Below are 26,994 nucleotides of genomic sequence, written 5' to 3'. Positions count from 1 at the left end.
ATTGATCATCAATGTAATTGCTGATTATATTTTGATGCTCGAATAATCAGTTACTTGTTTTAGTTCTACTTGATACCATACAGTTAAAACAATCCGCAAACCACTAAACAGAAATTCTTTGTGTATTTATTTTTTGTATTTCGTTAGAGCTGCAACTGTTAGCCGGTTGATCCATTCGACTTTATTGTAGCATGTTGATGATTACAGTTGTTAAAAAAATCACGTGAATGCTCAACATTTGATTATTTCAGGCGCACATATGTACGAGTTCATACATTTTTTTGGTCTTAAGTTATCGTAAGTTAAATAGTATTAGGTTTGGAGAACATGATGGGTCTTTTCATCAATTTCTGATGTTTCACAGACCAAATGGTTCACTGAAAATATTGTTTGCAGAACTGATATAATGAAAATAATCATCAGTTGCAGTCCTAAGTTTGTTGATTCAATGCACTTTTCAGTTGTATTCTTTGTGAATGTTCAAACTTATGTTGAAAAGTTGAATCAGGATATCAAGTCTACTTTATTAGTTATGGCTTTGATCCAAACCTAGCCTTATCAACATATATTGAGTCTAAACAAGTCTAGAATTAGTATATAAAATGTCAACAATGTTTAAATTCTTGTAGAACACAAACCCTCCCCTGGCTGTTCAAACATCCATATTCCCTCAGTAAATACACAAGACACATACTTAATATCCTTGGCAATAAATACAGAAATAACTCACAGAGAGCATGATTTTGTTACTTGGCTGTCCTTATTGTGTTATATTGTAGAGAATGGGACCAACTGCAGAGTGTGGCTCCCCAAAATTGTCTATCCATTGTTGAGAAATGATTCTTGCATTGACTTTCATCGGTCAAAATGATAGATTCCATGCTAAAAGACCCAACAGTTTGGTAAATAAGCTCCTTCAAGTCTGTAGTGGACTTTCGGTAAACAGCATCCTTTTATAATTTTGTTGTTTTATCACCTATTTGTTGATTACAAGACTATTAAAAAATAACAATGTTCAAATGTTTCTATTTACAGACTTAATAGACATTTTTTGCCATCAGCCTATGATTTTTGTTTGTGTGTAAATATTCTTATTAATGTCATAACCTCCTGCATGTTTATGAAATCTGTGTGGTGCTGTATGATGCTAATGTTGGGCAAAATTATTCCATAAAATCTGAAATGATTGTGTGGTCTGTAGCTTGGGCAGTCAGAAAATGGTTACTTAGATGCTGCGGTCGCTGACTTTCATTTTCTCCTGTGCAGCGAGTTTATTGGGGAAGATGGGAATGAGAAATTCTGGCAGTTTGTTGACACTGTGAAAGAACTCACTGTATACAAGCAAGGAGGTATGTTTTTCTTTTTTAAATGACAAGCCATTGCTTGGATTGTAGAGGTGTGATTGCTGATTTTATATCATTTAACTTGACTTCTAATAAGCATCATTATTATGATTGTTGACCTTACAGAGTCTGTGCGCTCCTACTACAACTTGATCATTAAGAAGGCTGGCCAGTTCCTCACCATCCTTCAAGTTAATCTCCTCAGATTTGCTCTGGCCCTCCGGTCCTATTCACCAGCTGTTCATGCATCCCAGCAGGTATGTTGTCATCAAAATAGTATGAATTTAACTATTATAAAGCCATTTCAAAAGCAGATGGGAAATGCAAGAGGGCACGGTCTGCTTCTTATTGGAGGTGCTTATGATTTCTTTGTTACCCTAAGATTAACTAAGGATGCTCTGCATGCCTTCCGCGGTGTTTTTTCTCAGTTGCTTTGGCATTGTCTTAAAATATTAGTCTTTCTCAAACAAATATTCTATAGTTGTGACTATTTCTTGTTGGTTTCTCACAGAATTCAAATGGAAATGGATAATTATCTTCAAATGATACATTTAAATCAATCTCAAATCAGACATTACCATAATACCAGAAGAAATGATAATGGATGAATTTTCAAATCCGTTCAGGCAATTTTGGCATTTTAGTGCTACTTGTCCCACGTTGTCAAATGTACCTTACAGGTGCAACTCGTAGAGCATAATTTCTTATAAATATTTATACTACAGGATAGTTTTAGGTACCACAATTCTTGAATATGGAACAGGCAGACCTCAGAGAGAAACAACATCGTGCTCATACCAGAAGAAAAGGTGTGAAAATTCATGATGTTTGGTAAGGGAAAGATGAACTGAGAGGACAGAAAAGAGTCAGGCAATCAAAACCTGCAGTGGATTCTCAGTGTGAGTATATTACAGCAGAGGCCAAAAAGGTTTTTGCTTATCGTGAGCAAATATGAGATGTGATGTAAATGGAGTGCTGTTGCCAGAAAGGCAAAAGTGATTGGATGGAGTGGAGATATTTTACATTTTCCATTTACTTAAGTTTTAGATTTTACATTTTATGAGACTTTTAAGTGCCCACTATAAGTAGGGGGTATACATTAATAGTACCTGTCGTGAGACTTTTTTTTTGTTGCAGATGGAGTTTATATGATGTTAGTTTTGAAAGAAAACAAATCAGTGTTTGACTTTAACATTACGTGACTGTATGCAGATCTGAGTGAGAAACAATATAAAGAAACTTAAGTGCACCCTAGGTACTACTTTTGAATTTTTTTTTCAGCATTTATAAAGAGAAGTTTCATTTTGATGACAGACACTGGTTGATGAATTTCTCTCATTTAATAATGTGTTGAACAATTGAGCAAGTAAATGGCCTTTTGCTGGTGAAATGAAGTGCTGTGCTGCACAGTATATATTGGATCGGTGATTAAAGTAGCTCTTAAAGTTGAGGAATAGGACCACATATTCCTAAAAAATTGCTTAAATACTATTAGAAACAACACAGTTGGAGTCTGGAGAATGTTGAGAATATATTAATCAGATAACTAAGGTCTATGCTGAGGAGTAAGAGGGAGATGGTGGACTTAATGATTATAGACTTGCCATGCTGTGTTTTTCTTTGATCCAAATTGCATCACATTACTGTGATCACATGCATTTTAATGTGAGTAATCCACGCAGGGACAAAAACACCAAATCCTGGCACTGTAAGGGCTATGTGGAAGCCATTGTGTTATTGAACATTTTTTGCTCCTTGTCTTGACAGATAGCCAGTGATGAGCCTCCGCCGGAGGCTTGCCCTGCCTTTGTCTCCATCCATGGTCAACGTGGCTGCAGCACCAAGGACATCAAGAAGCTCCTGAAGGCAGCTGCAGGCAGGTAACATGGAATGGCACCTTGTACCCCTCTGTGGATAAACTGAATCCATTAGCGCAGAACAAAATGAAAAGTTTAAAGTTATTTGTTTTTAAATTTTGACTCGGGATTTTTTACTCATGTTATTCCTAATATGTCTTTAACAACGTTTCCATATGTTTGCAGGCCAAAACCATATTTATACAAGAACGATCACACATATCCAGGGGCCAATAAAACAGATGTGCCAGTTGTGATTCTGTATGCTGAGATTGGAACCAAGAAGTTCAACTCCTTTCATACGGTGCTGTCAGAGAAGGCCAAAGAGGGCACGCTTGCATATGTGCTTCGGCATTATGTAGCGGTAAGTAGCTGTTGCTTCAGTTTCTTTCCTCTGACTTTACTGAAGAATATGTTTTGCTGTTCACCCCCAGTAAATAGATTATCTTTGAATCCGACTTGTGCTCAAGTCTTTTGTCTTTCTACACAGGAGTAGTTACTTTGTAAAATACAAAGTTGTGATATTTCCATCTTGTAAACACATCTCATAAATAAAAAAAATGAAATCAACTTTTAATTTTTCCAACTGAGAAGTATTGCCAGTGCAACTGCTTATTTTCCTCTGTTGTAGAGACTTATGCTATTTCTTTATGCTAAGATGATGATACTTTATAGTGACATACAGACATAAACTGGGTTATAAAAGTGATTAAATAGCAATGTTAATTTTGGAATCTGATATTGATTTGTGTATTATTCTTTAGTCAAATTTCAGTAAAAATTTGCTTCTATAATCACCAGGTTTTCTTTCATTGTCTGCTGGACCTGTGTTGATCATTTGCTGAGTGGTAGTTTTTGTCAGTTTTAGTGTAGGTTTAGTCAACAGAAGCTAAATAAATTCATTGTTATTTTTGACTGGATAATTTTAGTCTCATTTTTACATTTTTATTCTTCATGTCTTCTGAGCATTTTGAGATTGTAGCTGTTGCCCTTTTTGTATACGGTTACCACAATTGCTGGTATTATTCCCCTTACTGCGAGGTTAGTTGAAAAGGCTCGGTGTCTATGTCCCTCTGCTCTGCAGTGATACAACAGCGGACTCTCCTCAGTAAATATTGTTTGCATTTTCAAACTCCGGCTGTTTAAACAGAACCATTCCCACTCTGACTGTCCTGCTCACCTAACATTGGCATTAGCATTACCACAGCTACCCGCTCTCTTCACTACAAAGCAGAGAAATATCTTTCAGAAGAAGATTCACTTACTTGTTCACTAAAATTCTGTTGTGCCTGGGTTAAGTTTAAGACGAGACATAGTTTGTTAAGATTGTTATATTTATCCAACAGTATTTCTTGAGCAAACAACTAGAGGGTGACTTGGATGTATAAATCCTACTCAAACTAACATTAGCTTGGCGTACCTTTTTGTAAATGTATTCTGCTGCCTGCATGTTTCCTGTTTTGTCTCAGCTGTTTTTATTTCTTTTTTTGTATGCCTTATCTTCTGAATATAATTTGTAAATGAGTTTAGTTCATAAATCTGCTCCTTTCAAGAGCCAGTAACATCAGGTCATTACACTCAGACACAGTGTTATTAGCAGTACAAGAAATCAAACACAGACATCTACTGAAAAAGCTACATTTTGCAGGGTGGAAGAAATTTTTTGCTTATCAGAAGCTACATTGTGTTATATTACAGATGCTGCACTAAGATTTTATCTTTAAATGATGTTTATTTCATGTCCATTTGTCTATTTTGCATGTTATTTAGTTTTTATTCATGACTGAAAATATGAAACATTATATATCATTATGTCATTGTTCTCATTGTAAATTATGACTTTTTGTTTATTTTTAGCTTTACTTTCCTTGTGAAAAATAGGTCGTCAACAAACATTTTTCATCGTAGTTTTTGTTGATGAAATTAACGCTGGTAATCTGAGTGTATTACTGGTCAATGCTGAAATGAAGAATTAACAGATTCCTCAAAAACAGGCTGTGAAAGCATGAAAGGTGCTTTTCTTTAAGACGTGTTGAAGGAAAGCAGAGTGTGGGTGTGCAAGTCTTCTGATTGTGCTTGTGAAAGACTGAGGCAGTGCTTTGAGTCTTGGTGACATCGGTGTCAAGGTTGAAAGTCAGTGAATCTGCTGCTGTATGTGGCAGTCCATGTGCTTTTTGTTCCCACTGATGAAACGTTTTATTACTTTGACTGACTGTAGTAATAAAAAATCCCATCTATTATGAGACAGTTTACACTTACACACAGAAAAACACAGGTGTACACAACATGTTCAAAGAAAAATGGAAACCTCAATGTGGGCTTAAAGATGTGGCTCGCAAACAGCGACTGAAATAAAAGTTATTAGATTGAGTTAGGGAATGAAGGGCCAAGCCAAAGCAGTGAAAGACAGCTACAGATCGTTTTCCACCCTCCAACAAAAAGTACAGTTGTGCTTTTTATTCAGACAGGTATAGTTCTCTCGACACCTGTCAGCCACGGATTTCTTCGTCACGCTGTCAGAGTCCAATGGAGGATTACTTTACACTGTTCTAGCCATCTTTTAACATTGCACATGCTGATCTTCGGCTTGTGTTCTGCCAACATTTCTCACTCGTAGCGGCAGTTTGGAACTTGAATGTGACTTTTACAACTTGAGACAAACGGTTTTATTGTGCCAGCTCTTGGCTTGTTGCATTGTGGCTAAGCTGTTATTGGTTTTAGACATTTTGGCTTCGTAACAGTAGTTGCAGTCATCCAGAGAAAAAAATCTGATTTACTGGAAAGATGGCATCACATGACAGTTGAGAGCTGAAAGTCACCAAAGTGCTTTATTATGACCCATTCTACTTTAGATGTGTGCCAATTCAAATTTAGTTCGTGTCAGCTTGATTTTTACACCCAATTTTGCCGAAATGTGGTGGTTCTTGCAGCTGAACCCACTAATTAAAAGAGATATCATTTTGGCCATAAACTATATGTAGACACAAGCTGAAAGCAAATCATGTGAGATAGAGCTGCTGAGTTAATAATTATTTTCACAGTACTTTAAAAAAAAAAAAAAAAAGTATATATAAGCAAAACTCTGTGTGTCAAGGCGTGGGGGTGAACCCGAGCAGAAAGCACACAGACGAGGGACTGAGACAAGAACAAAAGTGGATTTTATTGTGTTAAACAGAGGTTAAGGGAGTGCTGGACAGGGTGGGAAAACTGATGTCTGGAGTAACTGAACTAAACGGGGAGGGTGGGGGGTGACTGTACCAGGAACCAGTGGCCCGGTTGGCGTCCTCCATGGTGGGGGTAGGTTGGCGGCGGAGAGCGGGCAGGAAAGCCTCGTTCCAGGGAGGGCGACAGGTGGGGTGTTTTCCAGAGCCAAGGTGGGCGTACGGCAGGCAGAGACCCTCCACGATGAGTAGAGGATCCAGGAGCAGGCAGCAGGTCCAAGGTGAGGGAGGGAGGTCTGGTCAGGATCCAGAGTGCAGGAGATGGGGGGACAGAGCAGGTGGAACCAGGCAGCTGGGTCAGCAGAGCTAGACAAGAGAAACAGGGTTAGGCAAGGCTTTTCCAATGGTGAAAAAAGGTTCAAGGCTAGACAACTGACTGCGTGAGCAGAGTTTACTATCTGGCAAGGTGTGGAGTGTGCGGCCGGCTTTTATGGTGGAGATGATCAGCAGGTGTGCTGCACCACACCTGCCAGGAGTTCCGTTGATGAGTGATTGGTGATGAACAACAGCTGGACAGAGGAGCTCTGCTGAGCTGCAGCAGGAAGGTGGAGAGAGGAATAGGAGGAAGGAGGATGAGGGAGGTCAGGTGGGGGCTGAAGCTGGGACAGAGGAGGGAGCCCTGACACTGTGCTGCTTTACATTTAAGCCAATACTCTGTTTGCAATTGCTGCAGGATCCAAAGCCTCAAAAGATGCTTTTATCTGGGTATGGTGTTGAGTTAGCTATCAAAAGCAAGGAATACAAAGCTGTGGACGACACCAGAGTAAAAGGTCAGTTGGTGACTTATCAAACATTGTGTGTTGGACCTCACTGTTTCCAAAGCAATTAAGCACAAATCTTTCGCTTTGTAGATCCAAAGACTGCTGTAAATGCTGAGGATGATGATAATGATGAAGTCCAAGGATTTTTTTTTGGAACATTAAAGTAAGTTGCTATACTGTAAGATATCAATTGCTTTGTATTTTCTGTTATTGCTGCTGGGAGTCTTGTGTTTTATATGGCTTGACTATGAGATAAAAAGAAGTCTTTGCATTCATTGCTTCTTTTTTCCTTTTCATTCTTTTAAGAAAATCTCACCCTGAACTCCAGGGGCAACTTGTTGAGCTTCGCAAACATCTCCTTGAAAGCACTAATGACATGGCCCCTCTCAAAGTGTGGGAAATGCAAGGTATCAAAATACCATTTTAATCCTGTTGTTTATAATACTTAAGAATATTTTAAAATATTTTTTTAATATCTGCTTGTAGCTGTTGATAACTATTAGCATGCACTAATAAATACTTAGTAGTGTCTTTTAACATAGTTGTCAACTAGTTTTTCCCCTGAAAAGAGAATCCAAGGTAACATGCATATTATTTCTGCTCCGTTGTGTTGCTGATAAGTGAAGATAGAATTTTAGCTACAGATAACGTCAGAGGTTGTGATTGGATATTGTAGTTAAGACAAATGCACACTTTATTTTTGCTAAGCATGAATGTGTTGCTATAAAGATTCCATTGTAATATGGTGAAAACATTTCCTGATGTAGTTATATTCATCATTCTAGTTCACCATTTAGTATTTGCTCAGGTTACATAAACATAGTGAAGTAAAGTGATATCTAAGATTTATTGATGCTATTGATGCTGACAGCATGTGATTATCATTCTAGACAGTTCTTGGTGACAGCACTAATGAGCAAATTGCAAAATTAGATGTAGTTTGTTTTTTGTTTTTTTTAAACATCTGCCCAAGCTTAAACAGTGACAGTGTCACCACCATAATGTCTGTGGTATAAAAATAATGAGCAAACTTTAGCAGAAGACAGATTTGTTTTAGGTTCAAATCAGGATACAAGCATTCTATCAAATGTTCTATAACTTTCAGAAATAATTCTGAAGTAGTCACCTAATATATGCTATAGCCACACCAAACAGGTCAAGTGGACAGATGTAATGATGTGAAGGGACCATGGAAAGATATACAGACGCAGGTATCTAATTATATTATAGATAGGTCCTAAGAGATGGAAACCTACACAGTTTTCACTCAATATGTGTGTACATGTAAAAGTCATTGATGGGCAATTTAAAGCTGCTTGTAAATGCTTTTAAACCCACTGAAAATATACTGTGTATGTTTATAGCTATGTTATATTGTTCTATCTTTATCTATAACTTTACTCATTTGATTAACTGGTAATTGTTCTAACAGCTGGAAACATTTTTGTTATTGTTAATGTAAACACTTTGATTTCTTATCCTGGATTTAATTAGTCTTAAATCTTGTGCATGTGTAGATGTATAACTGTTGATGCTGTCATTATTTGACTTTGCAGATCTAAGTTTCCAGGCAGCTGCCAGAATCATGTCTGTGCCAAAGTTTGATGCTTTGAAGCTCATGCGAGACCTCAGTCAGAACTTTCCAAGCAAAGCTAGGTGAGAAAATTCATCTTATTTTCTCTTTCTGGTTGACTGGCTAGCACATTTGTTACAGTTCCAAAATCCGTATCGAGTCTTGCTCTGTGTTACAATGTGTGAATCTAGGCACAACAAATGCTGTTGTTTAAGTGCACATGAAATGTTCCATTTATAAACCCATTTATTTGAGCATTATTGCTTCTTCCTGTGGTACCTAGTGTCTCCACAACAAATGTATATAAATGTAAATAAATCTGTAATACAGAGATCTTATCAACTTTTTTGATGTTTGCTTGTTTTGGTTCAGTCGGCTTGTAATATCACCAGAAAGTGCTGAGTAAGAGTTGGGTATTTACAGCGAATTGACTGCAAACACACCGTCTTGAGGACCCACAGGTTTTTGGAGATTAAAACTGGCATTTTACTGCCGGCTGGGGATGTGGTAAAAGCTGATGGTGACTGTACATGTTTTACTGTTCCCACAGATCACTGACAAGAGTGGCCGTAAAGCAGGAAATGAGAAAAGAAATTGAGGAGAACCAAAAGGTGGGATAACATAAGCAGTGTTTCTGATAACGCAGATGTTATCTCCGGTAACATCTGTAGCCATTGTACAAGTTGTGTTTTACAGAATGAGTTTCTAATCTGTATCTGATACAAATTCCAGAACATCAAATTTGACATTTTATTTTTGCTTTTCTCCTAGTCTCTGCTCCCACTTTATCCCTTCTCTCTTGTGCTGTAATCTCTGTACACATAGTTTCTTGTGAAAACATCAGACATTAATGGCAGAATCACTCATTTAAGGGTTTTGGCTTTCCAATAGCACTTTGATCTTGTTCTTTCAGCATCTGAGCGAGACCATTGGTGTTCACCCGGGAGACGGGGAGCTCTTCATCAACGGACTGCACATTGATCTGGACCTTCACAACCCTTTCAGGTAAGAACCCAGCGGGAGGGCACAGTGGTCTGCCTGTGCTCTCCTCAGGAAGCTTCAGACCAACACATTGACTCAGTCGTCTCGCTGCAATGCAAATCCACTGACACGTTGCTAATATGTATTTAAAAAAACTAACCGGCAGTTTTGTACTTGCAGCATTTTGGACATCCTCAGAGGAGAAGCCAGGGTCTTGGAGGGGCTGCATAACTTAGGCATAAAGGGAGAACATCAAGGCAAGCTGTTGAGGTTACCTGTGAACTCTGTGGATGACAGCTATGCCTTAGATATCAGACATCCAGCTGTAATGGTGAGTACTGGCCAAAAACATTATTCTCTTTGGCCAGGTTAGTACTGCAGGGGTTTTTTTGTGTGTGTGTGTGTGTGTGTTTGTGTCAGGGTAGGAATAAGTAGATTGATCATCAGGCTATTGCAACAATCTTGCGCCCACCAGCAGCTCAGTTATTAACTAGGAAGTTAGCCAAGAAGAGTTAACAAATTAAAAACTTGCAAGTTTTCATTTTGCCACCTCTGGTCAGTTTAATATTGTAAGTACAATAAAAATTCCAAAGATATGAAGATCATAAGCCTGTCCACACTCAACTGAAATGTTTGTCATTTTAGTCTTTCTCGCCCCTTGAAGTGACTAAGAGTATGAAATATGTCTGTCTCTGAAAGAGGGAGAGCAACAGAGAGAAGAAGAAAATGTGTAAGAGACATAGTGTTAGTCTGCCAGTGAGGCAAACGCTTGGACTGTGAAAAGGCTCAAGAATTACAGTGAGAAAGACCACTGTTATTGCCAGATTGCCTTGCAGTAATGGATCTTTTTATTTGCCATTCTGGTGTTTTATCATAGAAAGCCATCATAGCCTTTTCTAAAAAGTTATACACATCAAAGCTAGTACATTTCTTTTAATTTACAGGAACGTAAGTATCTGTTTATTAGGCAGGCTGGCTACAATAATGAAAGCACATTTAAGTAAAATGTTGTCATTACAAGAAACTTTACTTTCAATAGTCACAAAAGCTAGCAATGTGTAGTATCTTAAAACTCTGAAACTATAACAGATTATACTTCAATGAATCCCCAGTGTCACATGAAATGTGTAATCAGCACTGGAAACCCAACATCTGTGAATGAATGTCCTTAATTTTGGGGGGATTAATTCCACCAGAGCTTACAGACACATAAATTATTCATTTTATACCCCTCTAATAATCTATTTGAAAAAATTAATTTATGTTTCGTGAGTGTATAGTGTTTGGTCAATTACATGTAGCAAATAACACCTTGATATATAGACTCTTACTATACCCTAAAAAAAATCTTTAGTACTACTAAACCACAGAAGACGGAAATACTTAATTATTGCTTTTTTCATGTATATTTCAGTGGCTGAATGACATTGAGAACGACTTCATGTACCACAACTGGCCAGCAGGTGTACAGGAGCTCCTCAGAGCTACCTTTCCTGGAGTCATCCGGCAGATCAGACGCAATTTCTTTAATCTGGTGAGTTTACCGGATAAACAGAAATGCCAAGTGAGGGCTGAGTGGTTATGGCACATACCACGTGGGATGTAGCCTTAGAGCTATGAGGACCTGGTGTGACTCCTGGTTATTCGGATCTTTGCTACTTGTTATTCCCATGCTCCAATTCTACACTTTTTCTGCCTATACTGCACTATCCCAATAAATGCAAAAATATCCAAAAAATAATCTTAAATAGGAAAGGTCTTTATTCTAGATTAGATTACTCACGTTTTGTCTGATTTTAGGTGCTCGCTTTTACAACATTGCAGTTAATGCAATGCAAAGACTGAATACTTTGGCTTTAATTTCTCAAAACAGTCTTTGACCAAGCTTTCTGTGTATTTCTTGCCTGCCAAACTTTACTTGATCAAGGATTCAATCTGGAAAGCAAGTGTTTGTGAAGGCTTTATGACCCAGGCTTGACAATGATGCCTTTGCTGTTAGGTGCTGTTCCTGGATCCACTGCAGGAAGAAAGTGTTGAACTGGTGAAGCTGGCAGAGCTTTTCTACAAGCATAAGATCCCCCTAAGGTTGGTTCTGCTATTTGTCACACCTCCGCAGCTCTTTATGTTGTCCAGTCTTGGCATTTATAATCTTTACCAGGTAGTGATTCTCATTTCACCTGCAAATTGAATACTTGTTTTGTCCCGTTCTCCATATAGAATTGGATTTGTGTTTGTTGTCAACACCAAAGATGAGATTGATGGCTTCTCAGATGCAGGGGTTGGATTTTACCGACTGCTGAATTACATTGCAGACGAATACGATTTATCCCAGGCTCTGATGTCTATGGTCTCGGTAAGTATATCACATACATAAATCTCTGTTGTTTTAACAAGTGCTTTTTGGCAGCTCATGTCTCTTCATGCCTCAGAAGTCAGTTACTTTATTGTACCTTCTGTTATCCTCCAATTTGAGACATTGTTGCAGGAGAGGAGTGAGTGTGGTTTTGTGTCTGCTATCATCTTTTTCAAGTGGAGTTGGAAATTATTGACAGTGGCAGGGATTTTAAAACAGTAATGGTCAAGTCTGTACTGCCTTGCCTCTCTCTTACAGTTGTACAACACAGTGGATGTAGGGGAGACGCTGTCTGTTGATACAGTCTCTTCTTATCTGAAGAGAAAATTTCCAAAAGCCAATTCTGAAAGGATTCTTGGTGTTGACTCCGAGTATGATGATAAAAGAAAGGTGAGCTGGAACAGGTCTCTTTTTTTTGTTCATTGAAAGCAACAATAATTCCTTATTCTGTCATTAATGAAGAGCAACATCCCAGTATTTAGTCTATGTTTTGTTTGCTGCAGGACGGTGCCCTCTTCTACAGACAGAGTGGCCTGGGTGCAATGCCTCTGGCCTTATTTAATGGAGTTCCTCTGAGCCCAGATGAGATGGACCCAGAGGAGCTGGAGACAGTCATCCTGCAGCGCATAATGGACACCACCACTGCCTTTCAGAGAGCTGTCTTTATGGTATGACACATCTGTGTAGAATGACATTCACTATTCATACTGAAACATACACAAGCTACTTCTTTTATTGTAAAATGTGTATAAAAAATTTTTCATACTAGCTTGTGGTGGACATTCCTTGATAAGTGACGTCAAGAAAGATGTCTATGTAATACATGTCTACTAGTATTTACTGTGGAGTATTAAGGTTACATATGCTTAAAATTTTAGAAAGAGTTGATTATAGGATCACTAATTACGTTCCTTTTTGCTTGATTTGCTGGACTGAAGGTCATGGCAGTTTACAGTTAAATATTCCTTCTGAGCCTTCTTCACTTTGTATTTGTAGTTGTGCTTTTATCTTATTGCATGTTAATGGCTCAGATTCAGGGCATACACCAGATCAACTATATTTTTAGGAGCTAATCTTGTCAGTGATTTAACTCTTATATTTTTTGTTCTTTACCTTACAGGGTCAATTAACTGAAGGCTCAGATGTGGTGGACTATCTAATGGAACAGGCCAATGTGGTTCCCAGGATGAATCCTCTTATTTTAAGCACTGACCGAAAATACCTTGACTTCACGTCCACCCCAGGTGACCTACACTACTCAACTTACACTATCAGATATTGATTCACTTTCTAGATTGCTCTCATGTTATACTTTCAGGCTTTGCAGTTGTGAATGATTGGGAGGACACAACTATGTTTTCATTCTTGGACTCCAGAGACAAAACAGCTGTGATGGCTAAGAGAATGAAGTACTTCACAAGTAGTGGTAAGTAGTTGCTCATGATTTTTTTGCCTGTAAATGCTATTTCAGATGAATGCACACCATCACAGTTGCTTGCAACAGTATAAATTACTTATACAAGCATTTGCTTGTCATCCAAAGTGGAGTTACTATTGTAAATTTATTCGCTGAATATCTGTAAAATGAGCAGTATCTAAACAAAATGATTCTACACTGCTTCACTGATCTCTGAAAATGTGAAATTGACCTTTGTGAAGGCAGACAGGCTGTGCCTCCAGCAAGATCATTGCTGAGTTTTCTGACTGGCTTTCAGCCAGCAGTCTAAATGGTCATCAGAGCTGCGTTTCACTGCTCAGGCCCAGAGTGTAAACGCAGTGAGGCTGAGGAGGCTGATTGCCATCCTCTCTCTGTGGACTAGCTGACCAGCCAACCGCCTGCTTTTCTGACTGACTGGCTGGGGGGACTATAACTATGACAGGTGGCATAGTTCTCCTATAATATGCTCAGCTCTCTGCCAGATGTCTCGTTCTCTCTCACCTCTGACACACAAACTGAACATTCACTGTAATGACTTGGGGTGGAAATGAACCCCCCATAGTCAGATGCCAACTGAATGCTTGAAAGAGAACTGATGCTAAAATGGACTATGTACATCCCTTTATGACCACTCTGTCCATCTTCTGCTGCTTACTTCCAGCAAGAAAACGCACCGTATCCCAAAGCACGTCATCGCAGGCTCGTCCCACCAACATGACAATGAACTTGGCGTACACCAATGGCCTCCACAGGCACATGAGCACTTTTGGGATGTGATGGGATGAGAAATTTGCAGCATGAATGCGCTGGCAAAAAATCTACTGAAAGTGCATGATGCTGTCATGTCAGCGTGGAGCACAATCTCTAAGGAATTTTTTGTGGCATAGATTCAGCAAAGTGTTGAAATTGTGCCACAAAAAATCTGACTTGTCCTGCGGCAAAGGAAGGTCTTACTTAACAAAAACAAAAATAAAATTTTCCTCTCACTGATTACAATGTATAATAACACAATGCCTAAAATTTGATGCAGTGTTTTATGAATCTATTCAGTACTATAAATATGTTTTGGTCTTTTATCCTAGATGAGGATGGGATGACTGCTGTGACCATGTGGATAACTGGTGATTTTGAGAAAGTTTCAGGAAGAAAACTTTTGCTTAATGCCCTAAAACATGTGGTGAGTACAATTAACACAATGTTCTCTTCTCCCCATTCGTTTATCTCATCATTTAGTTTGTATTGCATCTTGGAAGATATAATCAACAAATAAACCACTCTTACCAATATATCGTAAGCCATACATTCTTAAAAGGAATGAATGTTGACTCAAATCAATAGTTTTTTTCACCTTCGCCAGCCTTTGACTCATACCTTAGTGTCCCTACAGAGACAAAACTTGTTCACTGAAAGTCTGTACCTTACATAGAAGCGGAAGAGACGAAAAGCATTGAAATGATTTGGATGCTGACCAAAACCCAAGTAAATTTACTCTAAAACATTTTCCTCCAGTTTCTCTCACAAAAGTCATCAATATAGATGCCTCTGAAATGAAATATTCACTGTTGATGTACTTTAGATGAATTAGGTGTAATGTAGCAAGTATTCTTTTTGTCATGAAAAAAAGATTACTGGTAGAATAAGTCGAATAGGAGAAACCTTTAAAGCAATCAGACTCTCTTCCTGGTGCTCTTTGTCAATGACATCTGTGCTCTCTGGATATATGAGAATGTGTGATATTAGGGTGAATTATATCACTGTTGTATTTGTGTGTATGTTTGTGTGCAAGCAGAAGGCCAGTTCTGGAGTACGCGTGGGGGTGATAGATAACCCCAGTGAAAAGCCCAGTGAAGATAACACTATACTGTATAGGGCTATCTGGGCCTCACTCCTCACCCAGAAGAATAAGGCTGCAGCAGAGTTTGTGCATAAACTCTTAAAAGAGGAGAGCCGCCAGCTTCTCCAGCAAGGGACCAAGATGAAGGACTTACTGATGCAGGTAAAAAAAAAAAAAAACTTGAGAGATAATAAGATTCCAAACATTTAGAAGAGTTTTGGGTTCAGCTTGGTAATAAATTTAGTTGCTGATGAAATTGTGATATGAGATTTAATTGTCATTATTGTGGTACAATTACAGTAACATGGTCTGAGTGTTCAAGCTTCTCCTTTTTTCACAAATGTGTCCATAGGGCAGAGTATTGAAGCAATGAACTAAAAGGCAGTGATTTTCTGGTTGCATGTATTAACTTGATTTTTTCAGGTCAAGTGTTGACAAATTTAGATGTAGTCAAAAATTCTTGCATAGCCTCTTGTTTGTAAACAACATTTAGTATTTTGGAACCTTGGCTTTTCCTAAAAAAAAAAAGTAAAAAAAAATATTACGAAATATATTTATCATATTTGTCAAACTGAAGTTTCATAGAGTAGTATTGCTTTAGGATTGGTACTGAAAATGATTTGATTGTTATATGAATAAGACAGTTTTTGATCAATAATCATTATAATATGTATTTTTTCTGACCCATTCGTAGAGCACCATAAGCAGAGGGACTATCTAAATTAACTGTTCAATTATATTATATTATTTTAATTACTTTTAGCTAATTAGTGACTGATATAGTCAAGCAATCACATTCATGTTACATTGGTTTTCTAGCATGTATGATCTGTGTTCTGACAGAAAAAAAAAATGTTTTCATGAATATCATTACAAATGTGAAGGAATTGGATATCTCCTGTTAGCAAATTGCTGAAGTGTGTCAATATAAGCAGTAAACATAGAAATATTATGATTCTGGTATTTACAGCTAATTAGATTTTTTTACATTTATTATCTGCTATTTAACACATGAATACCTTTGAGCTGAAGCAGTAAAATACTGTTTAATCACTTTTTCCTAAATGCTTGTACCATACGATCCTGAGCCAGCAATAAAAGCAGGCAACAATGTAGAATTATTGCTTGTGTGACATGACACCTCAGATTTTTATTTAAATTAGGTGTTTGTGAAATGGGTAAAAATCCTCCTATGTATATGTAGCTTTAAACTGTGTTTCTTATATTTAATCAGGTGAAATTATTGTTAAAATGTCACTCATAAACTATACAGATATTAAATAACCAAATCTATTTTAGGCCACAGCAGTGTCTGATGCACCTGAAAAATCTAAATTCTTCATTCAATTGATTAAAAATGTTAAAAATCCAACGCTGCCATAAAACAACTCCGCTCATTGATTTGCAAGACTATGCAACCAAAGATGTTAAAGATTTAAAAAGAATATTATTAAAGATTAGGCATTCTTTATACCTAGATATATATAATATAGCCAAAGTTCTAACAGCTGATAGATGTATATCGCCTCTTGCTACAAACTGTTTATCATGTATTGTATAAACTGTAGAGTCTTGTGATCCAACCCTGAAAGACATATAGGACCATACAGTGTGAGAGTTACTTTGATAAAAGCAAGTTATTAGTGTTCTTAGTATGGCTACTTGATAATAGTTTGTGTTAGTTGATTGTGAGTTACTATGTCTTGGAGGAAAGTTACTTTGCACTGATAAAATCAACAATCTTATCAATTAAAGCATAGCGATAAAAACCAGGAAAACATAGGTTGGAAATAACCACGTGCAAATACTGTATTTTTCTGAGCCTTCTTTATTGATATAAGTGCACAGTCAGAGAAAATAGTGATTGATGGGCCCATCTTCTCATATCTCTCTTGAACACCAGCTAACAGAATACATTTAGAGCACGCATGATGTTCCACACCCTGTGGATACCAAGCAAAGCAGGCTGCTCACTGTCAGTTCCACTTGAAATGTCACAAGAGCCATCACAATGCAGGCTCCACTGGCTGAATCTTTAACTGAAAGGTGCTGGTGGATACTTGCTCTCCTGGAGCTGATGAATAGCCGAGCTCCTGCTCACTGCTCATGGTTGTGTGAGCCACATGTGTTCAGCCAAGCCTGACCATCACTCTGCTGCCCTAAGCAGTCTACAACCACCGGTGTTCACCATGCTGTAGTGTGCAGTATCCACCCACACAACACTGCACATAAGCAAACAAATTTTTAAGGCACTAATCAACAAATCAGCTGACAGGAGAGCTCCTACCTCTCCCTTCAGGAGTAAGTCATACAGTGCATTTTTCATTTGGGACCTACTATAACAAACTGCCCTTTAATTATACTGGCCTGAAACAATTTAGAGAGAACAGACCAGAAATAGCAATGGGAAGATAGGTAAGAGGCAGCTGTGAGACTTGAGACCCAAAACCAAGGGATATGAGTTTATTATTGGCTGCCAGACAGACTTGCTGACTGGATTGTGCTGACATTATTGGTATTTCACCTGTTCTCCTGAGGAGAAAAATGTTGGAGAAACTAATAACCTGACTCCACAAACCCTCTGCACTCCCACACCTAATTTGTTATAGACAAAAATGGCTGGGGTTTAATTAAGAGTTGGTTATATTAATTACAAATTGATTAATCTCATTTTCACACGTGCATTTCTGACAGGTCTGGCTGAAATGTTTTCTGTTGGAAAACTGCAATGATTGTGCTGATGCAAGGCATCAATGATATTCTGAATACATTTCTGCTTCACATACATCATTCCTTATGCCAATGCATCACCCTGACTTTTTTGGACAGGCTGGAGTGGGAGAAATTTCCTTCAGCTACTCGACTGAATCTCAATAGTTGCATCACAATTCATGCATCACATCACAAATTCTTCAGATATGTGTGAGCTAAAAATGAAATCAATTTATCTAACATCCTTAACAAACTTGTTTTTCTGCTCTAGGGCATGGATGTTGATGCCTTTGAGAAAAAATTCAACACACTGGAAGTTGACTTTATCCGCAGCCAGCAGCTGTTCTGTCGGGATGCTCTGAAACTCCGTCCTGGACAGCGGGCAGTGATCAGCAATGGCAGGGTGAGTGAAGTCCATCTTCAGTATATACCAATCAGTCATAACATTAAATCTACTGACAGGTGAAGTGAATAACATTGATTTTTGTCATTACAATGGCACATGTCAAGGTGGGAGATGTAATGGGCAGCAAGTGAACAGTCAGTTGTTGAAGTTGATGTGTTTGAAGCATGGCAAATTGGGAAGCATAAGAATCTGAGCAAGTTTGACAAGGTTCAAATTGTGGTGACTACATGACTGGGTCAGAGCATTTCCAAAATAGCAGGTCTTGTAAGGGTATGGAGAGGCTGGTATCTACCAAAAGAGGGCCAAGGATGGACAACCGGTGAATTAGTAATAGGATCACGGGCACCCGAGGCTCACTGATGCACTTGGGGAGTGGAGGCTGGCCTGTGTGGGCCGATTTCCTCAGAAGAGTTACCGTAACTGAAATTGCTAAAAATGTAGTGCTTGCTATGGTAGAAAGGTGTCAAAATACACAGTGCAAGGCAGTTTTTGGCGTAGCTGCAGATCAGTCACAGTGTCCATGCTGACCCCTCTCCAAGGCGCCAACAACGGACACGCAATTGTCAGAACTGAATCATGCACTAATAAAAGATGATGGCCTTGTCTGATGAATCATGTTTTCTTTAACATATTGTGGAAGGTTGGGTGTGTGTGTGTCATTTACTTGGGAAAGAGATAGCAGGATGTACAATATGAGGAAGGCAGGCCCTGGTATATATGTGAATGCTACTTTGGCACATACTACCAATTTAAATATTGTTGTAGACCACATAAAATCCTTCATGCCAGTGGTATATCCTGATGGAAGTGGCACTTGGTCTCACTGCAAAAACTATACAAGAATTGTTTAAGGACATGACAGAGTTAAAAGTGTTGACTTGGTGCCCAAATTTTCCAGATCTCAGTCCAATAGAGCATCTCTGAGATGTGCAGGAAAAACATGCCCAGTCCTTCCACGGATCAGAGCTGTTTTGGCGGCATGAGGGGGCACTATACAACTTTACTCAGTTTCTTTAAATGTTGTGGCTCATCTGTGTAGTTAGATAAATATCCTCAGTTACAGTCAGAAGTGTGGACTCGAGTCACAGGATTCTAATCAGCCATGAGTTTGATGACTTCAGACTGAAAACACAACTTGGACAGAAAGACCAGTGACTCATGACTTCCTCCCTTTGCCTGCATCTGACAGCATACACCAACCAGTGTATTACAACCGCGTTTATATATAAGACAGCTAAGACCCAATATTGTAATCAGAACAAACAAACTATAGGTGTGACGACAGCCTGAACAAGAAGCAAGCAATTGTTACGATATATCATAACTCAAAGCTTCTTTCTCACTTGTTTTTCTCAGTATCACACACACATATACACACAGACCAAATCTTTCGACTAATGCTGTCTAGAAAACAAAACTACCACAGTTCAAAGAAGCAGCTTAAGAAAATCTAAAATTTATTAAATTTGCATTAGAAATACTGTAGCAGCACTGAAATATACATATAACCTATCACAGTGAAAACTGGTGGGCTAATTGTCTTCAAACCTCTCTTCACTGATAAAACACAGCCTACAACCCTGAGAGTGATGAAAATGTACACTACCAGACCCACCACTTTATTTTAATGTGAAGAAGAAGAAAAAATGCAGCTCCCATCCAAATTTAATATGCTTCAAATCCTATAACTTAACAATAAACAATAATCACCTCAAATGGGATCTCTAAGTCTTCACCAGGTGGCTGAAGAATCTGCAGCCATTAAAACTTAAACCTGAGGTTTTGAGGCATTATAGAACCAATAGTTTTGTCAGTTGTGCTGATGAGCACAGAAGTTTAGGCTTTTTACAGAATCTGATTAATTTTGTGATTCAAATGAAATTTCACAACTTTAAACTTAATTTGATTAATTTACCTGATACAACTGAAAATCACACTGAAAGTCACACTTTTAATTAGTTTAATTAGTAGTTTAATTGTTGCTACAGAGTTAGCAATCCAATGATTCTTTCTGTTTTTACAGTCTCTGGCTCTGAGAAATAGTTTAATTTTGGCTTTTTTCCCCCTTAAAAATAACATTCCTTGCAACCCTGACAGTGTCTTTTGGAGCTCAGAGGAATGATAAACATTTTTTATTTTCAGCTATTCATCTCCATCTCTGGTATAGATTTCCATTAAATTTTTGAATTTTGGTTGCTCTTTATCTTTTGTTTCAAATGGTAAAATCTGAAGACAGTTAATCTTGATATGGAATTCAAAACTAGATTCAGATTTTCTAAAATGCTATAAAACATCAACTGCTTTGTGTTTGTTATTTGAAAGTAATACTTCCAAAACACACACACACACAAACATCGATCTGCTTGAAAAGTTTCTACATTTCAGTATTCTTCTAATTTTGTGTAATTGTTGTACAGTTTAAAATTTAACATGCTGCTCATTTGGTGAGTTGCATCTGGTGACTTGTTTAGGATCTGAAATGAAGTAAATTTTTGGGACTTGACTTGGGACTTTACATCTATGTCTTCAAACTTACCTGTGGCTTGAAGAACAATTACTTTGTCACATTTCTGCTAAAAGCTTGTTCATTGTACTGACTGGATTTTTGTCTTTTGAATGGACCACATTACACTGTCAGTGAATATGGTTTGCTAGAGTAGAGCAAGTTCCTCTACGTGACTGCACTTTTGGAGGATTTTTCCCTCTGGTGTTTTCGGACTGCTTTCTTCGTGCTGTCAAATCAGCAGGACGTCTGTTTCTCAAAGGTCACAGGTGGCATTGTGTGAGTGTGTGTGCGCACACTGTGTGTACAGACCTGATGACTGATGTCTCAGCAGCAGCAACACAGACAGCCACGGATGAAGCGGCCAGCCTTTGAGATGGCAGCAACAATTAATATTATCTTACATTCCTCTGCTGCAGTGGTGGGGCTCTACTCCCAGAATAGAAAGCAGGGAAAAACTGGGCAGTAGCACTGAATACCATGACTTAGAGTGGATAAAACACTGTGTCACAATCACATTACGTTTAACACCCCCTGGGCAAGTTGTAAATAATACATGCTGAGATAAGAATTGGCAAAGTCGTGTTCTGACTGGAGTATTTTCTTCATGTTAGATCCTTGGTCCGTTTGAAGAGCAGGAAGAATTCACTGTGGAGGATTTCCACTTGCTGGAGAAGATTACGCTGAGTGGTTCTGCAGAGAAAGTCAAGACTAAAGTTAAACAGATGGGGATGAAGCCAAAGCAGTATGTTTACATTTTTTTCAGCCAAGTTATCTGAAATACAATTTCCCTTACTAAATTTGCACATCCTCTTCAACCTTTCCTTACTTGTTACTTTTGTCTTAGGTTTATTTAAAATAATCTGTGAACATTTTTGTCCTCCTTATTGAAATTACCTTAAATATAGGAGTTAAAGGGTTCTGAAATTTTATATTTTTATTTTTTTATTTCACAGTATTTACCCAGGTAGTCCCACTGAGATTAGAAATCTCTTTTACAGGGGAGACCTGGCCAGGGTAGCAGACATACAAGGTTTAAAAGTTATATAAAACAGATACATAATACACAAATAAACAATGAACAGTGAAACAATAAAACAGATTGACAGCTATTTAAGGACGGTGACCTCTCAAGAAAAACATTGACATTTCTCCTTCACTACATTCTTTTTGATACTCTTAAACTCATTAATGGTTATGATTGGTTCTAGAGTTTTTTTGAAGATTATTTCATGACCATCATGCATGATAGCAGAACGCTGTTTTGCCAAAGTCTGTTAGAATCCGGAGAACATTCAAAAGCAACCACTTGGAGGTGTGCAGATAGTTTGAAGCTACTGCAGTCTTAACTGATTTATGAGGCTACCTGTGTTAACAGTTTGGTGTTATGTGAGTTCTGGTTGACGCCTCTCCTCACACATACCCTTAATAAATTATTACTTGACTTCTTTTCCCTCAGTGCCAGTGACTTAGTCATGAAGGTTGATGCCCTACTAACTGCAGCCCCCAAAGGAGAGGTCAGGAGGGAAGTCCACTTTATCAAAGACAGCCACAGGTGTGCAGTGTTTTTTTTGTATTTACTCTCCTGTTGGCTCTGCAGCCTCATGAAAGTTTTCAAGCTTCTTTGTTATAATAGATCAGAAAATTGCTATGCCATCATTTGAAGCAGTGCAGGCGAGTACATTTTTTTTGATTTGCAGTTCTGCCGAGTAAGGACTGTACAAGCTTGTGTTGCTGAATCTGCTTTGGTGTGCTCTACTCCTCCTCAGTGTGCTCCATCTCTCTCCACGCGAGAATGAGGTGTTCTATGACGTTGTGGCCATCGTTGACCCTCTAACTAGAGAGGCACAGAAGATTTCCCCTCTGCTGATTGTAAGTTGTTTTTCTCTTCTCCCTTAATTCCGAATACATCCAAAAATCACTTTGTACTAAAAGGTAGGGTAGAGAGACAAAAGTTAAGGCAGAATTTGTTTTAGGTCTCAGATCGATACTATGATCCATGTTCATCTTTATATTATTTTATGGAAGTGGTTTGCTCTGAAAAATACTCTACCCGCTTTATTTTAAAAGCTTTACACAAATAAAATTGATTTGGTAAAAACAAGTCCTTGTGTCTAGTTGAAGTACTACTTATACATTCTGCGCAGGCTAATAGGAGCATGCAGTTTTATTGTTTGAACTGATAATTTTCACAGTATGTTGAATTATTTAAAAATATTTTATATATTGCTTGAAAATTTGTAGATAGACTGGCAATAATACATTTTACTTGATTGTTATGTCATGAAAGTTATTGTATAAGGGCAACTTAGCTTTGCTATGTGAGAGTCTCGATAAGGTGTGACCAGACCTTTTGTTCAGTGAAAGGCATATTTGTCTTGCAACTCTCTGCTGCATTACGCTGCACTTTTCCTCCTAATTTCTAACTGGACCTCTTTTTCAATGAATCCTGCAGGTGCTCAGTCAAGTGGTCAATGTGAGACTGCAGGTGTTTATGAATTGCAGGGCCAAGTTGTCAGAGCTGCCCCTCAAGAGGTAAGCTCCAGCTCCAACAGTAATTAAATTTCCCTGTTTGGCTTGTTTGTGTATCCTCTTAGTGCTGCAGACTTAGCATCTCTGCCTCACTCCGTCCCTCTGTAAGATAATACTGCACAGATGCAATCTGCTTAATAACACCACCTTATTGCTTTGGGCCCCCACTTGCATCTCTGTGCAAATTGCTTACAACTTTCACCACTGCGGTTCAAGCAATGCAGTGAAAACAATAATGGTAATAATAAAAAATGAACCTACAGCAAATGAAAGGTAGAAATTGTCCATTAACCGTCAGACTCTTGGGTGAATGTTAGCTATTATGTAATTTGGGATGTTTTCTTTTTTAATTTGTTCCATAATTGGCTGAGTCATTGGTAGTATTAGAATGCTGGAATAGCTCTTTTTTCCACTACCACATGGCAGAAATCCTCCAGGAAATTTACCCTCACTTTGAAGGAACAATTTACATTATGACCTGAATTGACCGGCTTGAATTTAATTAATGGAAACAAGACTTCTTCGACAAATCATTTACGCATCCACCCTCCCCAACCCATCTACATCACACCCACCCAAGTGACAACTGCCTGTAACTGACACAAAGGACTACATGATGTGCTTGTGTGAGATAAATAAGGTGGATGTGACCAACCAAAGTGTATGGCTGCAGCATAAATGCCTCAGTAGCCCAGCATGTAAAAATGCAATTCATATTATTAGCCTGTGTAACAGATAATTTTTGCATTATTGATTACTTCCTAGACATGCTATTCGTAAATTCAACCCCTGAAAATATGAGCTCATGGGTGGAGCCCCTTAAAAGCCAGAAATATGAACACCCAGCCAGACATCTGTGAGTCATTGCTGTTAATCTATACTCCCATGAAACTTCTGCTTTCTGGAATTAATGTCCTTTTAAGTGACAGAGTGCCATTAAAAATACTGTGGCTGGAAATATGATACAATGGAGAAATTAGTTCTATTTTTTGGGGATTTTATCATGACAGTTCTGAACAGGAGATTAGTTTTGTAACCACTAGGTTACAACTTCCCTGCTTCATGTTTCTGTTAGAGCCACAAGCTTGGTAATCTTCGAGCCCACCCCTGGAGATACTGCTGTCTTTGGCAACACATGAATCCTGTTCTGCATCAGTGGGTTAATTTCATTCACTGGTATACATCTCATAGTAGCAAGACCACAGGGTTGCTCATCCTCCTCCTCTCACTTTTCTTCTTGCGGAGAACTGGTCATCTCACAAATTGGAATCAATCAAACGAAGACGGTGTGTTTCCTCTGTTGTACTGAGTTTTGCCTCCGTGGCTACAAAGTATCCCTCTCCACCTTCCTGTGCTGTGGTAGCAGCTCCAGTCACACTCTGCAGTCAACAGCTCTGCTGCAGTGGTGGGAATTAACTTTTGAGAAATCTCTCTGTGAATAAGAAATGTGTTGATGTACCTTTGAGGGTAAGAAGGCATTCTGAATTAAAAGAATTAGCATTGGTAATGTTTATCATCTACCACGTTATCTACTCTCATTATGACTCCTTTGTGTCAGAGGGCATACTGAAGAAAAGCAATTAGCATAGAGATTAGCCTGGAGCTAGCCTCTGCGGCAACTATAATAATGGAGAAAGGGAACTTTTCTGGTGCACAGACTGTTGCACGTATTTCTGTTATTGGCTGAGCAGGAACATTGGCAGTAATAGTATTAGAATCCTCACTTTGAAGAAATTGTATATACCCAGCTGTCACAATAGAGCCCTTCTCTCCTGTCCTAGAAAGAAGACTATTGCACAACATGTCATCATTTCACTATTTGCTGAAGAGGACAGTGTGTTTGTTGGATGGAATTGTTGTTGAAGCCCTGCAGACTAATCACCATTTTAGAGCGCTTCCTTTTCTGTTGTGCTATATTGTTATTATAATTTGCTGTTAATTGCCTAACACTTGAGCATTTGTTTGACTGTTTTCACAGTTTTTACCGCTTTGTCTTGGAGTCTGATGTGGCTTTCTTAGCCAATGATACAGTGTCTCCTGGGCCAGTTGCCCGTTTCATGGAGCTCCCAGAATCTCCACTCCTCACCCTTAACATGATCACACCGGAGAGCTGGATGGTGCAGGCAGTGCGCAGCCCCCATGACTTGGATAACATCCACTTGCAGGAGGTACTGTGCTCCTTAGTCATTACTACCCAGCACTCTTATCATTGTCACCCTTAAGTGGGGCCAAGGTGCTTTCATTATCTCAGTGGTTTTGATGCTCTGTAATTTGTGGTTCTCTCCAGGTGAGCGGTGTTGTGGCAGCAGAATTTGAGCTGGAGCACCTTTTGCTGGAGGGCCACTGCTTTGACCTGTCAACCGGCCAGCCTCCTCGTGGACTGCAGTTTACTCTGGGCATGAGTCGAGACCCGCTCATGTATGACACTATTGTCATGGCTAACCTGGTCAGCAGCCTTTCTATTTTATCAATGAGTTACTGAAACAGTTTTCTTCGATTTTTCTATTTTTTTTTTCATTAAAAAGATGATGTAGATAGTTTTGTAGTTACTCACAGTAATAAGTTTGGAACAGAAACTGCTTGATGCTAAGGTTGAGAAAACAAGTGTGAATAGTCTTCTAATTGTAGTTAATCAGACTTTTAATTGTTTCTGCTACAACAGGGATATTTTCAGCTGAAAGCCAATCCCGGTGCTTGGATCCTAAGATTACGTAAAGGGAGATCAGAAGAAATCTATCAGATTCTCACGTGAGTATAGCAGCCTTTTTGATTTTTATCCCTTACAGATATTGATATATTTTAAAGCTAAAACTTAAGTACTGATGCTAATTAGGAGGCTTCATCCATACCTCAGCATCAAGGTTGTTTTCTGCTATCGCTCCATTTTATACTTCCAGCTATGAAACCCATCACTATGGTAACATGGAGAGCTGCTGACACTGTAGCAACGCAAGGTTTTGATGAGTGCAGGGAGTTCTGCTCAGCATAGAGGGGGGAGAGACAGGTAGGAGGAAAGGGTTGCTATTAAAGAGAAAAGAAGAGTGGAGGGATGATTCAGCTGGTCACCTGCCACGCCATCCATCTCAGACTGTAGAATATCAGCAACAGAATGTGTTTGAGTTAGGATGGCGTAGGTGTCAAAGGCTCCATATACTAGACTGAGTGCACTGGTGTTGTCTAATTTCTGTGGATGAAGAGAAACAGTGTTGTGCTTTGAGTTGATTTGATACATTTCCAACAAAATGCATGCCTTGCATTCTTTTAATTCTTCACTTGCACTTTAATTAAAATATACTCTATCACTTTCCACTTTTATCTAAAATAAATCTAATTCTCTTTCAAGGCAACTAGCTCATTGTATCATTTTCAAACAACATAACAAAGACAGATAGTCAAGTTGGTGATAATCCCATCCCTGTGTATGAGTCTGCATGGCCATCTGTAGTGCACCATACTAGATTCCCTTATAATCACAGATACT

The 26,994-nt window shown here is 38.5% G+C and overlaps 1 protein-coding gene across 12 annotated transcripts in view; it reads left to right on the top strand.

Annotated features, from left to right (window-relative positions):
* The window catches only part of uggt2 (UDP-glucose glycoprotein glucosyltransferase 2), a 41,202-nt gene that overhangs the window by 1,094 nt on the left and 13,114 nt on the right, over nucleotides 1–26,994 (top strand). For 8 of the 12 annotated variants that reach the window (XR_008603178.1, XM_055015013.1, XM_055015014.1 and 5 more), the window contains 28 exons: nucleotides 1,267–1,349; nucleotides 1,470–1,600; nucleotides 3,111–3,223; nucleotides 3,386–3,563; nucleotides 7,094–7,190; nucleotides 7,272–7,344; nucleotides 7,488–7,588; nucleotides 8,738–8,837; nucleotides 9,305–9,365; nucleotides 9,668–9,759; nucleotides 9,916–10,066; nucleotides 11,150–11,269; nucleotides 11,735–11,820; nucleotides 11,953–12,088; nucleotides 12,347–12,478; nucleotides 12,592–12,756; nucleotides 13,209–13,332; nucleotides 13,407–13,514; nucleotides 14,609–14,703; nucleotides 15,313–15,522; nucleotides 18,344–18,475; nucleotides 21,596–21,726; nucleotides 22,441–22,536; nucleotides 22,751–22,853; nucleotides 23,437–23,516; nucleotides 25,492–25,681; nucleotides 25,801–25,959; nucleotides 26,176–26,261. Coding sequence is in view for 11 of the 12 variants with exons in the window: in XM_055015013.1 (XP_054870988.1) it covers nucleotides 1,267–1,349; nucleotides 1,470–1,600; nucleotides 3,111–3,223; nucleotides 3,386–3,563; nucleotides 7,094–7,190; nucleotides 7,272–7,344; nucleotides 7,488–7,588; nucleotides 8,738–8,837; nucleotides 9,305–9,365; nucleotides 9,668–9,759; nucleotides 9,916–10,066; nucleotides 11,150–11,269; nucleotides 11,735–11,820; nucleotides 11,953–12,088; nucleotides 12,347–12,478; nucleotides 12,592–12,756; nucleotides 13,209–13,332; nucleotides 13,407–13,514; nucleotides 14,609–14,703; nucleotides 15,313–15,522; nucleotides 18,344–18,475; nucleotides 21,596–21,726; nucleotides 22,441–22,536; nucleotides 22,751–22,853; nucleotides 23,437–23,516; nucleotides 25,492–25,681; nucleotides 25,801–25,959; nucleotides 26,176–26,261 (3,333 nt within the window). In the remaining variant the exon portion in view is untranslated. The remainder of the gene's footprint in view (nucleotides 1–1,266; nucleotides 1,350–1,469; nucleotides 1,601–3,110; nucleotides 3,224–3,385; nucleotides 3,564–7,093; nucleotides 7,191–7,271; nucleotides 7,345–7,487; nucleotides 7,589–8,737; nucleotides 8,838–9,304; nucleotides 9,366–9,667; nucleotides 9,760–9,915; nucleotides 10,067–11,149; nucleotides 11,270–11,734; nucleotides 11,821–11,952; nucleotides 12,089–12,346; nucleotides 12,479–12,591; nucleotides 12,757–13,208; nucleotides 13,333–13,406; nucleotides 13,515–14,608; nucleotides 14,704–15,312; nucleotides 15,523–18,343; nucleotides 18,476–21,595; nucleotides 21,727–22,440; nucleotides 22,537–22,750; nucleotides 22,854–23,436; nucleotides 23,517–25,491; nucleotides 25,682–25,800; nucleotides 25,960–26,175; nucleotides 26,262–26,994) is intronic. The other 4 variants (XM_055015017.1, XM_055015019.1, XM_035949115.2 and 1 more) reach the window with 3 other exon arrangements.

This window comes from Amphiprion ocellaris, chromosome 11, assembly GCF_022539595.1.
Source record: "Amphiprion ocellaris isolate individual 3 ecotype Okinawa chromosome 11, ASM2253959v1, whole genome shotgun sequence".
NCBI lineage: Eukaryota > Metazoa > Chordata > Actinopteri > Pomacentridae > Amphiprion > Amphiprion ocellaris.
Note: the sequence above shows the minus strand (reverse complement) of the source record. Positions and strands in the feature narration are given on the sequence as shown.